This window comes from Aspergillus oryzae, chromosome 4, assembly GCF_000184455.2.
Source record: "Aspergillus oryzae RIB40 DNA, chromosome 4".
In the NCBI taxonomy this organism is placed as follows: Eukaryota; Fungi; Ascomycota; class Eurotiomycetes; order Eurotiales; family Aspergillaceae; genus Aspergillus; species Aspergillus oryzae.
Window position 1 is genome coordinate 2,824,405 of NC_036438.1, and position 14,000 is coordinate 2,838,404.

General features: G+C 47.6%; 3 protein-coding genes across 3 annotated transcripts; 2 read left to right on the top strand and 1 right to left on the bottom strand.

Annotated features, from left to right (window-relative positions):
* Positions 1 to 3,579: 3,579 nt before the first annotated feature.
* Positions 3,580 to 5,215, top strand: AO090102000630 (O-acetylhomoserine aminocarboxypropyltransferase/cysteine synthase family protein; the record flags this gene model as incomplete). Its single annotated transcript, XM_001822724.3, has 6 exons — positions 3,580 to 3,629; positions 3,701 to 3,755; positions 3,838 to 3,921; positions 3,985 to 4,344; positions 4,399 to 4,967; positions 5,026 to 5,215. 6 exons carry the CDS (start codon positions 3,580 to 3,582, stop codon positions 5,213 to 5,215), a joined length of 1,308 nt encoding a protein of 435 aa, XP_001822776.1.
* A 1,015-nt stretch (positions 5,216 to 6,230) lies between these two features.
* AO090102000629 (Nrd1 complex RNA-binding subunit) lies at positions 6,231 to 9,158 on the bottom strand (the record flags this gene model as incomplete). The annotated part of the gene is made up of 8 exons (XM_001822723.3): positions 6,231 to 6,544; positions 6,601 to 6,805; positions 6,854 to 7,022; positions 7,074 to 7,107; positions 7,169 to 8,212; positions 8,360 to 8,462; positions 8,711 to 8,956; positions 9,039 to 9,158. 8 exons carry the CDS (start codon positions 9,156 to 9,158, stop codon positions 6,231 to 6,233), a joined length of 2,235 nt encoding a protein of 744 aa, XP_001822775.1.
* A 1,713-nt stretch (positions 9,159 to 10,871) lies between these two features.
* cit1 (citrate (Si)-synthase CIT1) lies at positions 10,872 to 12,763 on the top strand (the record flags this gene model as incomplete). The annotated part of the gene is made up of 8 exons (XM_001822722.3): positions 10,872 to 10,991; positions 11,061 to 11,125; positions 11,196 to 11,280; positions 11,342 to 11,389; positions 11,446 to 11,506; positions 11,559 to 12,114; positions 12,210 to 12,510; positions 12,575 to 12,763. The coding sequence occupies 8 exons, from the start codon at positions 10,872 to 10,874 to the stop codon at positions 12,761 to 12,763; spliced, it is 1,425 nt and encodes a 474-aa protein (XP_001822774.1).
* Between the last annotated feature and the right edge of the window lie 1,237 nt (positions 12,764 to 14,000).

Here is a 14,000-nt window from a genome sequence, read left to right on the forward strand (position 1 = left end):
AGGCGGCTATCATAGAACTACTCCTTTAGGAGTGCTGAAGATAACGGGAACGGCGAATGACAGCGATGGGAAACAAGCGACTATGTGTGCACGACCAGAAAGTGTTATGTAAAAAAATGATTAAAGTGAGGGGAGAGAATGGAGACCTCAGTGCAACGGATGCAACGCCGGTGAGATAGGCTAAGGAGAGGCAGATAGATAACCCTAATCACTGATAATAATGGTAATGATAATGGTAACTTCTAACCAAAAAGAAAGAAAAATACCTGCAGGGAGGAGAAACATTTTCAATCCATTGGAAGACTAAATAGATATACCTATTTTAATCGAACTGTTGTGTGCCACTCGACCGCTGAAAACTTTTCCACCCGCGCGGATGGGAGCCTCCGCACGAAACGTTGGCGGCGGCGACCATCTTGAAGTGGGCCCTTGTAGGGAATTTTTTGGCGGAGGAAAAAATTTTCTCGTAAGTCCGTGACGATAGTGATGAAATTCTGGGTCGTGTGGTGGCGGGAAAGTAACAACCGGCACCAATTCGCCATGTTCTTTCAACTCATGCTCATACTAACAAATGCTTAATTTTTTAGTCGTTTAAGGAGTAGGTCCTGTACGGAGTACGGAGTAACTTATAAGTATATCTGGTGGTATCTTTTTTATCTTCGTCGGGTACGTCCGTTCCTGGGTACCGGGGATGGTCTGGCCTTTTAAATGTTTGCATCCCTCAGCTACGGTATTTCATTCCCGAGGTAGGAAAAGAATCCCCTCCTCCGTAAATATCTCCTGCACTATGAGCCTACGACCGCTAGTACTCAAGTCCAGCAAACTATCTTACTACATCGTCGGGTAACTCTCACTACATGAGTGATTTATCACCTTTTCCTGATCCCGACCTACTGTATAATTAAACTTGAACATGTGATAATGGTGGCATGGGAACAATTGAGGTCTAGTCAGTTCTGAACTCCAGCTATAAATCCGTGAAATGGAGATACATTGACCACACATAGACAATATACAATAGTAAAAAAAAGGGGTATCCGCTCAAAACCAGTGAGAACTCGGGACTCAAAAGCGAGCCTTGATCAAGTTGCAAGACATAATAAGATGGACTATCGCAAAGCCACTGGAGCCACTTCTTGCTCGTATAAATCATCGGGTTCCGTTTGGCTTTCTCCATTTTTCGGCACTTCTTCCATTATGGACGTTATTATTATTGGAATCGGATCAACCGGGGTTGGCGCAGATATCGTAACACATAAGATGTATCATTTAACAATTGAGCTTCATAATTTATTATCATCCGTAATCTGGTCCTAATCGCTGACAGGTAGCTCACGGCACTACCGCTACTATTCCGCTTAGACGCCAACGTGAGCAGTGGTTTGAGGGGCAGGCTTCGTACCAGTGCTTGACCTGGTACGCAAAGCTCCGATAACAGCCACTACTGTCGTGACCGCAAACAAAGCCCTGTATTCCTTATATTAGCAACTAATACTACAGCGGCTTTATATCATGGTGAGTCTCTCTCAACCAGGGAGGACATACCACTCGAATGCCCCAAATACCGTGGCTGCCTGAGCACAGTTGCAAGCGCTCCAGTGACAGAACCTAGGGGCAGGAAGCAGAACACCCAACGCAATAAAGCCTGCAAACCAGAAAATCATAGTGATCGCTTCTACGGCTGGTATAACGAAGCGATGTGCGATTTGGGGAAAGTGCACAGGCGCAAGGGCGAGGTACGGAGTGGCGAAGAAAGCCGTCCAGATGCTATTGAAAAGCATGAAGTTGACGGTGTCATTATTGTACACGCTGACAACTTTGCTTGGGAGTCAGTGTCCTTTCAGCTTGCCATGTCTGCGATAAGAAGGTGACTGACTGTATGCGGTCAAACCAAGAATGATAATTGCAAAAATCACTTGAACAACCCGAACAGGATAAATCCAGGGGAAATCCAGAGCCATCGCGGGCAGCAGGTAGTGAGCCTCTTTGGCCCTTTCTCGTAGTCCTCAACGCAATCCAAATAAGAACGGGAACGCAATACCTGACGACGTCGCTACAGCTGTTCCGTCAAGATTAGTTATCTAGCGAATCTGAGGAGAATAGAAAGTTGGAAAAAGTATTTAGCAAGGCCTGTGATTTAAGAGCATGTGGTAAACCTTGTTCTCGAAGATCTCTTGCCGTTTTTCGGCAAGGAAACTGTGCCGTCGATGCTCTCTCAGGATATTCCTTGCCCTAGTTTTCAGCTGGCGGCGCGGGACGAGTTGGTAAAGATGCTATTTTGGCCGACCTTGAGGTGAAAATCTGCGTCAGTGGCTCAATTTCCGGGTTGACGCCTAAAGTAATTACCCTTCCTTTATGTGGTCGCTTGTTGTATGAAAAGAAGGAGACTGTGAAAAGTTCCTGGGTATTCAAGGAAGAAGAAGTTGACCGACATTACAAGCGGGTCATCCCTCCATGACTGAATTCTTCGGGGTTCGTTTGGTGGAAGCTTGTGATCATCAATATGGCTGCCTATGACGACAAGCGCCTCGCCGCGCACTCGTGAACACGAAAGATTGGCTTGGGAGTGGGTGACAATGATCTCATGAGATACTAATTTAGGAAGGCATGCCAGACTGGTTTGTTGGCAGATTCTGATTGAATGTGACGGGGGATCTACTCAGCAGTGGCAGTTTCTACTACCAACTACTACGACGACGATAGTGTAGGATTAGTACATATACAGTAAGTTAGTGTACTTATGGGGCGGATAACGTGACTAGCCCTACAATGGCCTCAATTATCTACAATTATCTAGAGTTAGTAACTGTGGTGCTCACCATTTATGGCAGATCACGTTAAATTATTGGCCCACCGGTTTACTCCTCCACTAACAGTGGTAAATCAGCGTCACTGAAACATCAAGATTCTCACAGTCGAATTTATCAAGCTGCATCTCTGGAAGTCTTCTGCGGAACTGCATGATGCTTATCTTCGGTAATCCGCTACCTCTTTAGGCAAGACGGTACAAGTATAGGTATGTGCCAGTAGTAAGTAAGTATTCTTATAAGTCCCGAACGTTAGTTTTCTTTCTCCGGAGTTGACCTGGGGTCAAGCTCGCACAAACACGAACACCAATCCCTTTCCCCACATATTCTTGGGATAGAGTATGGGGGTTTGTGCCGTACGTATGCATGGGTACATACTAGTCAGGACATGTGGAAGTGTCAAAGATACAAATGTAGCCTTGCTTAGTATTGAACCACCATATTCCTAGTAGAAACTGTGGTCAGCAAAAAGGTAAATGTTTTCTTCATATTTTGCCCGGCCATATAAATGAATCGGTATGCTCTTTATACTTTTTTTTTTTTTTACTTTTTCTTATTTTCGATCCCCCTCCCTCCACCGATCACGCCATCGTAGTTGCGCATTATTGTTGCTACTTTATCCCCGCACGTATTTATAAAAGCAACGTAGTCATCCTTTCCACCTTGCAGGCTCTCCTGAAAGCCTTGAGTAGTAACTCTACATGGAACATCATCCTTGATATACAATCCAACTACTACGAAAAGACAGTGGCTGTTTTATTCAGGAGCACTAATGGCCGAGTCACGACAACCTCATTTTGAAACTCTTCAGCTTCATGCTGGGTATATATATTCATTCCCATAGTCCCCAACAAGTTCATACGGATTCTGAGTACTAATTAATGGACGTCAAGCCAGGAGCCTGACCCGGCGACCAACGCTCGCGCTGTGCCTATTTATGCGACCACAGTCTGTTTACCCCCCTGGGCGCTCCTTTCTCTTCAATTTCGGTTCCATATAGTGGTCCATTAAATGATACTAACATCTATAGTCTTATACATTCAATGATTCTGCACATGGCGCCAGGCTCTTCGGCCTCAAAGAGTTTGGCAATATCTATAGCCGTATCATGAACGTAAGTGACGAAAGCTTGTTGACCCTAGAAGGTAAAAGAGCTAACCATGCTAACTCCTTACAGCCCACAGTCGATGTCTTCGAGAAGCGTATTGCAGCTCTCGAAGGTGGTGTTGCAGCGGTAGCAGCCTCTTCTGGCCAAGCGGCTCAGTTCATGGCAATCTCAGCACTTGCGCATTCAGGTGACAATATCGTCTCGACCAGTAATTTGTACGGAGGCACATACAACCAGTTCAAAGTTTTCTTCTCCCGGCTAGGGATTACGACCAAATTTGTCCAAGGAGACAAGCCAGAGGATATTGGTGCGGCAATTGATGACCGCACCAAGGCTGTTTATGTCGAGACGATTGGAAACCCTCGATATAATGTGCCTGACATTGAGGCCATCGCTAAGGCTGCCCATGAGAAAGGTGTGCCCTTGGTAGTATGTATAGATGCATTTTGTGATTCGTTGGCGCAAGTGCTGACAATGGACTAGGTTGATAACACTTTCGGAGCCGGTGGCTACTACTGCCGCCCTATCGAACATGGAGCCGATATCGTCGTGCACAGTGCAACTAAATGGATTGGTGGCCACGGTACCACGATCGGTGGTGTCGTGATAGATAGCGGCAAATTCGATTGGGGTAAACATGGTGCTCGATTTCCGCAGTTTGTGGAGCCGTCCGAAGGCTACCACGGCCTGAAGTTCTGGGAAACTTTCGGGAATCTGGCGTTCGCAATCCGTGTCCGCGTTGAGATCCTTCGGGATCTCGGGTCAGCATTGAATCCATTTGCTGCGCAACAGCTAATCCTTGGTCTGGAGACTCTTAGCTTGCGTGCTGAACGGCATGCAAGTAATGCATTGGCTTTGGCGAACTGGCTGCGTACAAACGACAATGTGAGCTGGGTTTCGTATCCTGGCCTCGAGGATCATCCCAACCATGTGACCGCTAAGCGCTATCTGAAGCGCGGGTATGGCGGTGTCTTATCCTTCGGTGTCAAGGGAGGTGCTGCTGCTGGAAGCCAGGTCGTTGACGGGTTTAAGTTGATTAGTAATCTAGCTAAGTACGTCCCTCACTTGGTGACTATGAATCGCTACAGCCTTAGCTGACCAACCTGGTAGTGTCGGAGATTCCAAAACGCTTGCAATCCATCCTTGGTCTACGACACATGAGCAACTGACCGAGCAAGAACGGCTTGAATCTGGTGTTACTGAGGATGCTATCCGCATTTCCGTCGGTACTGAGCACATTGACGATATCATTGCCGACTTCGAACAGTCATTCAAGACTTCCAGTGCCGCACGTACCTAATTTATTACAATGCGGAGAGAGTCAAGCAATAGACTGCCTGGGCCTGCTCTGGAGGCCTGTTAAGGTGATTTGGCGACATTGGGGCACTTGACAGTCGAAGTGGAGTGTGAGTAGGTGAGGCTTGCTGAAGAGAAAAAGAAAAACGGTTCAATTCATCATGGACACCACCACGTATGAACTTGCTAAATCTAGGATTGTGTCAATAGAAATAATATCCTTAGTCTCGGTAATACGTATGTATGCATGTACGTATGAGTCCCGTATATACTGTACACAAGAATAGACTATATCAGTCTCGATCTGAAAAGTAGTGGCCGAAACAGTATTTCTAAAATCGTGGGATAGAAATAGCGATAGCCAGAGCAATGCGTAAAACTGTAGTTTTCTTCAGTGTTTATTCCTTTCTCTGGTGGTAAATCCAGTGAGGTTGTAAGTACTGGTACGGCATGAAAAGCCTCCAAATTGAAGTACCTTGAGAACTATTTTAAACAAATTTATTCGGGTTAAATTAAAACAGGAATTGAATGCTCCAACATATCGCCATACACCGTATCATTGAAAATGGAAAGGGAAAAAGAAGTGCACCGAGCAGATATGCAACTGCATTGCTGATTTTCAAATACGGATGAAAACGAAATCACACGAAGCCGCCCAAGTTCAACGGGAAGAGAAAAAAAAAAAGGCAAGAAAGAAAGCGACGCATCACCATTTTCTCAAGGAAACATTCGAGTTTAAGCCAATGGCATCATCTGAGAAGTATCAACACACGCAAAAGGACAAGACAATGCCCACAATGTCCGATTGCCCACTCAAGCGGTTGAAGATCACTTGCGCTGATGTAAATATGCCTTTCTGAAGGGTTCGAGGGAGAGTTCCAACGCCATGTTCCGTATATGATTTACAATGAAATATAAGAAATAAAGCTCGTATCAAAACAAAGGCGGAATGAAAGAAGTAAAGACCGTGTCTCCACTGGAGCAATATTTGCTTTATCAGTTCGAACTTGATTAAGAACTTAGTTGCCCCCTTGACCCGGGGGTGGGGGCTGTGCTGACCCGCTAGATGTTCCAGCTTGTGCTCCTCCCATCATGAATCCTGGAGGGAACATGGGCATACCCGGAAAGGAAAAGCCAAAACCGGGCACAGCAGGAGGGACGCCGACATTGTTTGCATTCGAGATATCTCGATCGGGTTGGCCACCATGGCCGCCAGGGCCCATTCTAGCCGAAGGTCCGTCCCGGTCTGGTCGGGGGAAGCGGTCCTGCTGTGTGCGGGATGAAATTGGACCCCGTTTGCCCCCCGTATCAGTTGCAATCCGCCTGCTGATAGCTACAAGAACAAATTAGTTTGGAGTATTCTTCAGTTCGAGTGTAATATAAACAAACCTTTGGATGAAACTCCAGCACCGATCTCGATATCTGGCTCTTCAACAACCATGCCGCTCTCGATGGGTCTGCCTCCGGTCCCGCCATATTCAGCAGTGAGCATCCATTTCCGATCCGCCTCCGTGAGTCGTTCAACCGGAATTATACTAATGCCTGTCTGATAGTCGCTACAGTCACGCGGTCCGAATCCGACACCCCATCGAGTCTGGAGACTGATTAGGCAATATCACTAAGTATGGGAAGGCGTACTTACTCTAAGTTGCATGTCTCCAGACTTATAAGATTCCATACCTTCACGGGCAAGCACAGCATCCTGGCGGCTGATCATCTTGATGAAAGCATGGCGTTTGTCTATGTTGACAATGCAAGTCTGGACGATGCCAAACTTGCCGAATAGAGAGCGCAAGTGAGCCTCTGATGACCTGTTAAGTTGTTAGAATCCGAGACACGAAAAAACATAGATATCGACTCACGTGACACCACCAACGAAAAGGGTTCGACTCAGAACTACATAAGAAATTAGTCGAGAGTACGAAAAGAAAATGTTTGCGATCGAGCTGGGACGAACCTTTGATATTGCCTTGCCCAATAGAGTAATCCCACTCGATAAATTTGGGGCCGGGTGGCGGTAGTGTAGGGTCCTTACGAGGAGACGGAGTACGACGTCTACGCCCAGGAGGGCTGCGCTGACGATAATCATTCCCACGCCGACCGCGGGGATCACCACCCCTACGACCGGGAGAGTCGCCATGGTACTCACCGTAAACAGGACTATCACGGCGACGAGGAGGAGACACATCACGACGTCTATCCCAGCCTGGGGACCGGGAACGGCGACGATACTGACCTGGAGGTGAGCGCATATAGTCACGGTCCCGCTCACGGTCCCGATCAAACTCACGTGATTGGGAATCGGGACGACCCCAGGTATTGACATTTTGACCTGGTAAATTAAAGCCGGCAGCCTGAGTAGGATTCATGTTGCCCATGTTAGCGGCATTAGACAGACTGAGGATCTGCAGAGCGGTGGCCCACTGGTCCTGTGGAATACCCTGCGCGGCCAGAAGCTGTAAAAGCTGGAGTTGCTGTTGCAGCGCATCGGTCGTAACAGCGGGAGTGGGCTGAGCTGGGCCTGCAGTTGCCTGCGGCAGTAGCGCAGCCAGTGGATTCTGTGCCGCAGTCAATGGGTTCGGAGTCTGACTCTGGCTTTGTGGTTGTACCAATGCCGTGTTTTGAGCGACATTACTCAAGGCCGCGAAAGGTGTCGCCATAGCCCCAGCGGTAAATGGGTTTACGCTAGCCTGCCCATTCTGGGGTTGTGATGCCTGGTCTACGGATGATGACACTGGCTGCGGAGCTGCACTCTGCTGGGTTAAAGTACCAAGAGGATTAGCCTGCGGTGCTACTGCCGGCGCTGCTGACGCTGATGGAGCCGCTGTGTTTTGTTTGGCCATATCAGCCAGGGCTTTCAATATACTAGAGGTATCTGGCGCCGACTGAGGGGTAGTCGAGGTTGCGCCATTAGATGACAGCGGTAACTGCGACTGCTGAGGACCCCCCAGGGGGATATAATTTGGGGCTGGGGAACCCTCAGGTGTGGTGGACTCAACATCTATAGAAGCAATATCAGAATTCCGTTTGCACTTATCTTGACGTTTATAAGAGCCGCCGGCAGCTCCCTATGTCATACAACCAACTCGGGGTACGGGGTAATGGCGTCCATATCATATGAAATGGAAAGGGAGGGAAACAAGCTTACTGTGAGCTGCGGGTGCGTTTAGTTTTTCTTTGAATGAGGCAAGCATGGGGGCGGGGAAAGTATATCCACGCTCCCAAATATCAACCAGCTTCCTGATTTTTTCCTATATGCAGAGACCATCGGATACGTAAGTTGAACTATTCGCCACAAATTGACAGAATAAACACCTAGAAAAGAAACGGCGGACTCTATGCAGGAAGGGAGGGATATATAGCGGGAGATACGTAGATCAAGTCTTATACGGGCCACAGCGGGATTTGAACGCAAATCTCCGCTTTTATTAGACCGTACGCATGCCCGCAGGTTGTATGGTAGTTTGATGACTGTATGCATCTTGCATCTAGAGCGTACCTTTTGATCCTCAGGAGCGTTGTTTATGATATCAGTCATCAAGACAGGTAGTAATTCGGTCACTCTGTTAACACCAGCGGCGAAGGTTCCATCAGGAGCGGCACTACCAGATGGTTGACCTGCCTTGCGCGCTGCTTCTACCCACTGTCGAGTTACAGAGTCTACGACATAGAGTACGCCCAACTTGTGTGTTCCCGGAGCCTTCTTGAAGTGTGTATAGATCTTCTGGATAAGAACGGATTCATTCTGCAAAAAGAAGAATTTCTGTTAGCTTGCCATTCACTTCTATGATAACCCTTATCAATCCAAGCTAGAAGGGACACAATACCTGAACATTCGCGGTGCAGAGCGACGTGATACTGTTGATCTTAGAGCCTGAGACACCAGGAGGCTTAAGGGCGAGCATAGACTGGAGATAATTGTCCAGTTCTGCTACAGCAGACGACATTGTTGATAGTATGTATTAGAGGGGCTGGGTTCCAGTACGGAGATATGGTTGGTAGATATTCCCAGAAAGTTCTTTGACAAAACCTATCGCTTCAAATAATATGATATAGGCGACTGGGTGTATCAAGGGGCCAACGAGTCGTTTCTACTGGGAGATCCAGTGCGGTCAAGAAGATATTGTGATGCTTAGTGATAGCAGGTCTGCTGTGTTTTTGGATCTCAAAACGTTGACAAGTACCTAAGCGGACTTCTGGTCGTATCACTACAGAATTCCACGAGCGGACTTCTGGCGACCAGGGGGGGCTTCCGCCTACAGCTAGAACACAGCCAAGCGATGGTGTCCAGGAATTTTGCGACTCGCGAGCGAGTATGTGTACAAGGTACGTCCTAAGGTGAAAGTCGTCAGGTGAATCAAAAAGAGAGACAGATGTGATAGATTACAATGTAGAACGAAACATGTAATAAAAGGAGTAGATAAAGGTTGACGTGAAAGTGATGCTGTGAAAGAAATAGTAAGGAAGGAGTGATTTTTAGTAGACAAGGGCAGTCAGTCAGGTGAGGAGAAAAATCGTAAGTTGCGCTAACCCTGAATTGGTAAACCCACAATTTCACCTGGCACGGCACCTCTTGCACTTTAATTACTTCAGCTGGGGGCCTAAGGCTCAAAATATATGTCACGTGCCTATCGGTGTTCCCAAAACGTCTACTTACTAAGCCCTAATGATGACCATTGACCTTAGGCCAGTGAGTCGGAAGTGGTATTCCGTATATAGTACAGAATAGAAGCACTGCTAATTGAGTTAAGGCGTTGTCCTTCTGGGTGAAGGCCCACAGAGCCGAAGAACCTGCTGTGGCAAAGTACAGAACTATCAAGGTAGAAGTGCACTACAGAGCATGAAGTACTGTCAATAGCAAAACAGAACTTGCCGCATACTTTGTGTTTTTGAACAAAATAATTTGACATGATTAATCAACACCTTGTTCATAACCTGGCAGTACTCAATTGGTTATCTGACTCTCGGTACGGAGTACTACAGCAGCTACCTTAGTGATGGGTCCGACCCAAACTCGGGTAGCGGCCGACGTCACTAGCCAAGGGAACTTCGAATTAAAAAGTGGAATACTCCGTTTACGGATGGATTGCGTGCCGAGATCGTCAGTTTGCTGGTGAGCGACCACGTAGTCTGTAATAGAAAGATTAAACAAAATATAAGATTATAAACATATAGTGTAGACCTTAGAGGCAAAGGAAGACAAGGGTGTCCATGCCAGTAAAGTCTGTTACGGAGAGGTGTTGTACTAGTATGATAGCAATAATGAAAGAAACTAAAGGAAAATAAACAAGAGAGCGAGCTGTTCTACCTAGGTAATTAATTACTCCGGTACTCCGTCCCGCGTAACGGAATCTGGCGGGCAAGGGATCACAGACACCTTACGTCGCCGATGGAAAGAATTCGGGAGACCGGGCCACCTCCCTGGGCATAGCATTACGGTACAGTACGGAATCCCGCCATTGCCTTGCCTCGTTGCCGACCTTTACTGTACCGCCCATGTACCGGCTGTACCGTTACGGTCATATGGAAAAAAAAAAAAGAGCTTCTCCCGAGACCTCAGCATCTTTTCTTCTTTTCTCTCTGTCACTATCTCGATATACCCAGACCCTCTCCATTCTTCAATTATACTCAGCCGCTCAATAAAGGTTGTTTGATTCGACATGGCTTCTTCCTTGAGAATCGGAACTTCTGTTCTTCGATCCACCTCTCTCGCCGGTAAGCCGGTCGTGCAGTCCGTTGCCTTCAATGGTTTGCGCTGCTACTCTACCGGCAAGGCCAAGGTTCGTCGTATCGTCTAGATTGCTCCTGCTTCTTGACTTGTCTAACTGGCATGATTTCGAACTATGCAGTCCTTGAAGGAGACATTCGCCGACAATCTCCCTGGCGAGATTGAGAAGGTCAAGAAGCTCAGGAAGTATGCACGACATGCGAATAATACCTTGACCATCAGTCCATTTGCTAACCACGCCAATCAACACTCGTAGGGACTATGGCAACAAGGTCATCGGCGAGGTCACCCTCGACCAGGCCTACGGCGGTGCTCGTGGTGTGAAGTGCCTCGTGTGGGAAGTATGTCATGACGCAACGGAACCAACCAGCTGCCGATGAGGATTTGCTAATTGTAGTTCAGGGTTCTGTTTTGGATTCCGAAGAAGGTATCCGTTTCCGTGGATACACCGTATGTATTATCTCACTGTTTCTTGTCGGGATCATCACATACTCATGGTTACATAGATCCCCGAATGCCAGAAGCTGTTACCCAAGGCTCCCGGTGGCGAGGAGCCTCTTCCCGAAGGTACAACTAATCCCCTAGAAGACGGTTGGTACATCCTGCTAATATACCGTAGGTCTCTTCTGGCTGCTGTTGACCGGCGAAATTCCCTCTGAGCAGCAGGTTCGCGATCTGTCTGCCGAGTGGGCTGCTCGTTCTGACCTCCCCAAATTCATCGAGGAGCTCATTGACCGCTGTCCCAGCACTCTTCACCCCATGGCTCAGTTCTCTCTGGCTGTCACTGCCCTTGAGCACGAGTCCGCTTTCGCCAAGGCCTACGCTAAAGGTATCAACAAGAAGGACTACTGGAACTACACCTTCGAGGATTCCATGGACCTCATTGCCAAGCTTCCTACTATCGCCGCGAAGATTTACCGCAACGTCTTCAAGGACGGCAAGGTCGCTCCTATCCAGAAGGACAAGGATTACTCCTACAACTTGGCCAACCAGCTCGGCTTTGGTAACAACAATGACTTCGTTGAGCTCATGCGTTTGTACCTGACCATCCACTCTGACCATGAGGGTGGAAACGTCAGCGCTCACACCACCCACCTTGTTGGTAGTGCTCTGAGCTCCCCTATGCTGTCTTTGTCTGCTGGTCTGAACGGATTGGCTGGCCCCCTTCACGGATTGTATGTTTATCCCTCATCAAAAGGCCCACGAGCGAGAAATGAATGTAAACGAAAGGATGGTAGAGTCAATCCAGCTAACACATTAACTTCAACAGGGCAAACCAGGAAGTGCTTAACTGGCTCACAAAGATGAAGGCTGCCATTGGTAACGACCTCAGTGACCAGGCCATCAAGGACTACTTGTGGTCCACTCTCAACGCTGGCCAGGTTGTTCCCGGATACGGTCACGCTGTCCTGCGTAAGACTGATCCTCGTTACGTTTCTCAGCGCGAGTTTGCACTTCGCAAGCTCCCTGATGACCAAATGTTCAATCTCGTCAGCCAGGTCTACAAGATTGCTCCTGGCGTGCTGACTGAGCATGGCAAGACCAAGAACCCCTTCCCCAATGTTGATGCTGTAAGTCTATTGCACATTTTTAAATCATTCGATTACAAGCCAACAAATGCTGATCTATCTTCAGCACTCTGGTGTCCTTCTTCAGTACTATGGCCTGACTGAGGCCAACTATTACACCGTCCTGTTCGGTGTCTCTCGTGCTCTAGGTGTTCTGCCTCAGCTGATCATTGACCGCGCCCTTGGTGCCCCCATTGAGCGCCCCAAGTCCTTCAGCACGGAGGCTTACGCCAAGCTTGTCGGTGCCAAGCTGTAAATTCGTTGAATGACGCGAGACCCTGGAGGAGGTTTTATGATTAAGCACACCATTTTGTATTTTTCCCTTACTATTTTATTAGACTAGGATGCGACGAGTGCTGTGGTTAGTTTGATTAATGTATGATAGGACCTGGCCCAGGCGGGCCTTGTAACAGCGCACCAATATTATGTCGATCTTTTGACTAGATGGCTTCTTTGTCCCAGTTTTTGCTTGATGAAAACAATTACCTCTACAATTTAGAAACAGACCACTCTAGTGTTAGATCCATTTCTTTCTATAGAGGGAAGACAATACCAGGGACCAAGAAAGAGAAGGAAGGGATGTGAAGAAAAGAATATTGTCAAGTAACCGGTAATACTGGTAAGCAGCCGCCAATGCGCAGGTACAGTACCAACTTACAGTGTGCATGTATGTGCATGAGTGCAGTTCCCTTCATCTATCTTGTGATTTCCGGGGTTTATCATCTGACACGGACTCTACGCACTTGCAGCGTAATGATCTCACAGCTGATGTCTATCACATGAATAGGTGCCCAGGTATGTACTGAACTGTAGGTAACTTGGTGCTAATACTACCGGGAGTACGGAGTATTTCGGTCATGAAGCTTCCCTAGAATAGGAGAATGAAAATTACATCCAAGGTAAAAAAAGTACAAGTTTACTAATCAGTGCTAAGAATATGGGTATCTTTCACCCTACCTGGGAGAGAGAACAAATAATATATAGAGCCCAGCATGCTGATATTTTTGTTTCCTAAAGCCGATACACATACAATTGGTACAACCTGTAGTAAATACGAGTAGTGAGATGCCCGTGGGTATTTGTTTACATCTTGAGAGGTATCTGGGGCATGAACCTGGGAGGTTGAGAGGAATTTGAGACAAGGATCGGGACAGCTCAACCATTTCTGTATTGCGGTAATGTTGGGGGGCACCCGATTTGCTCCGTTGGCTCAACTGAGGCCAATTACACCGCCGGACCACACTGGGCCTAGTGCCAGGACTCAGGCTAGAAAGACACCAATTAGGTTTAGTGCCTCCCCAATGTCCCCGACGTCGGTTTTGTTTTTGCGGTTTGAGGGGGAACGGCAACTGGCCTTAGGCCGTCGAGTGCCTAGTCGGGCCTAGCACCTAGTTAAACTTGGAGTACGTACTCCGGGTAATCCATCCTCGTAGACTTTATATTTCCAATCTTTCCTGTTCTGTTTGGCTATCACTGCTTCTCCTTCCATCTCT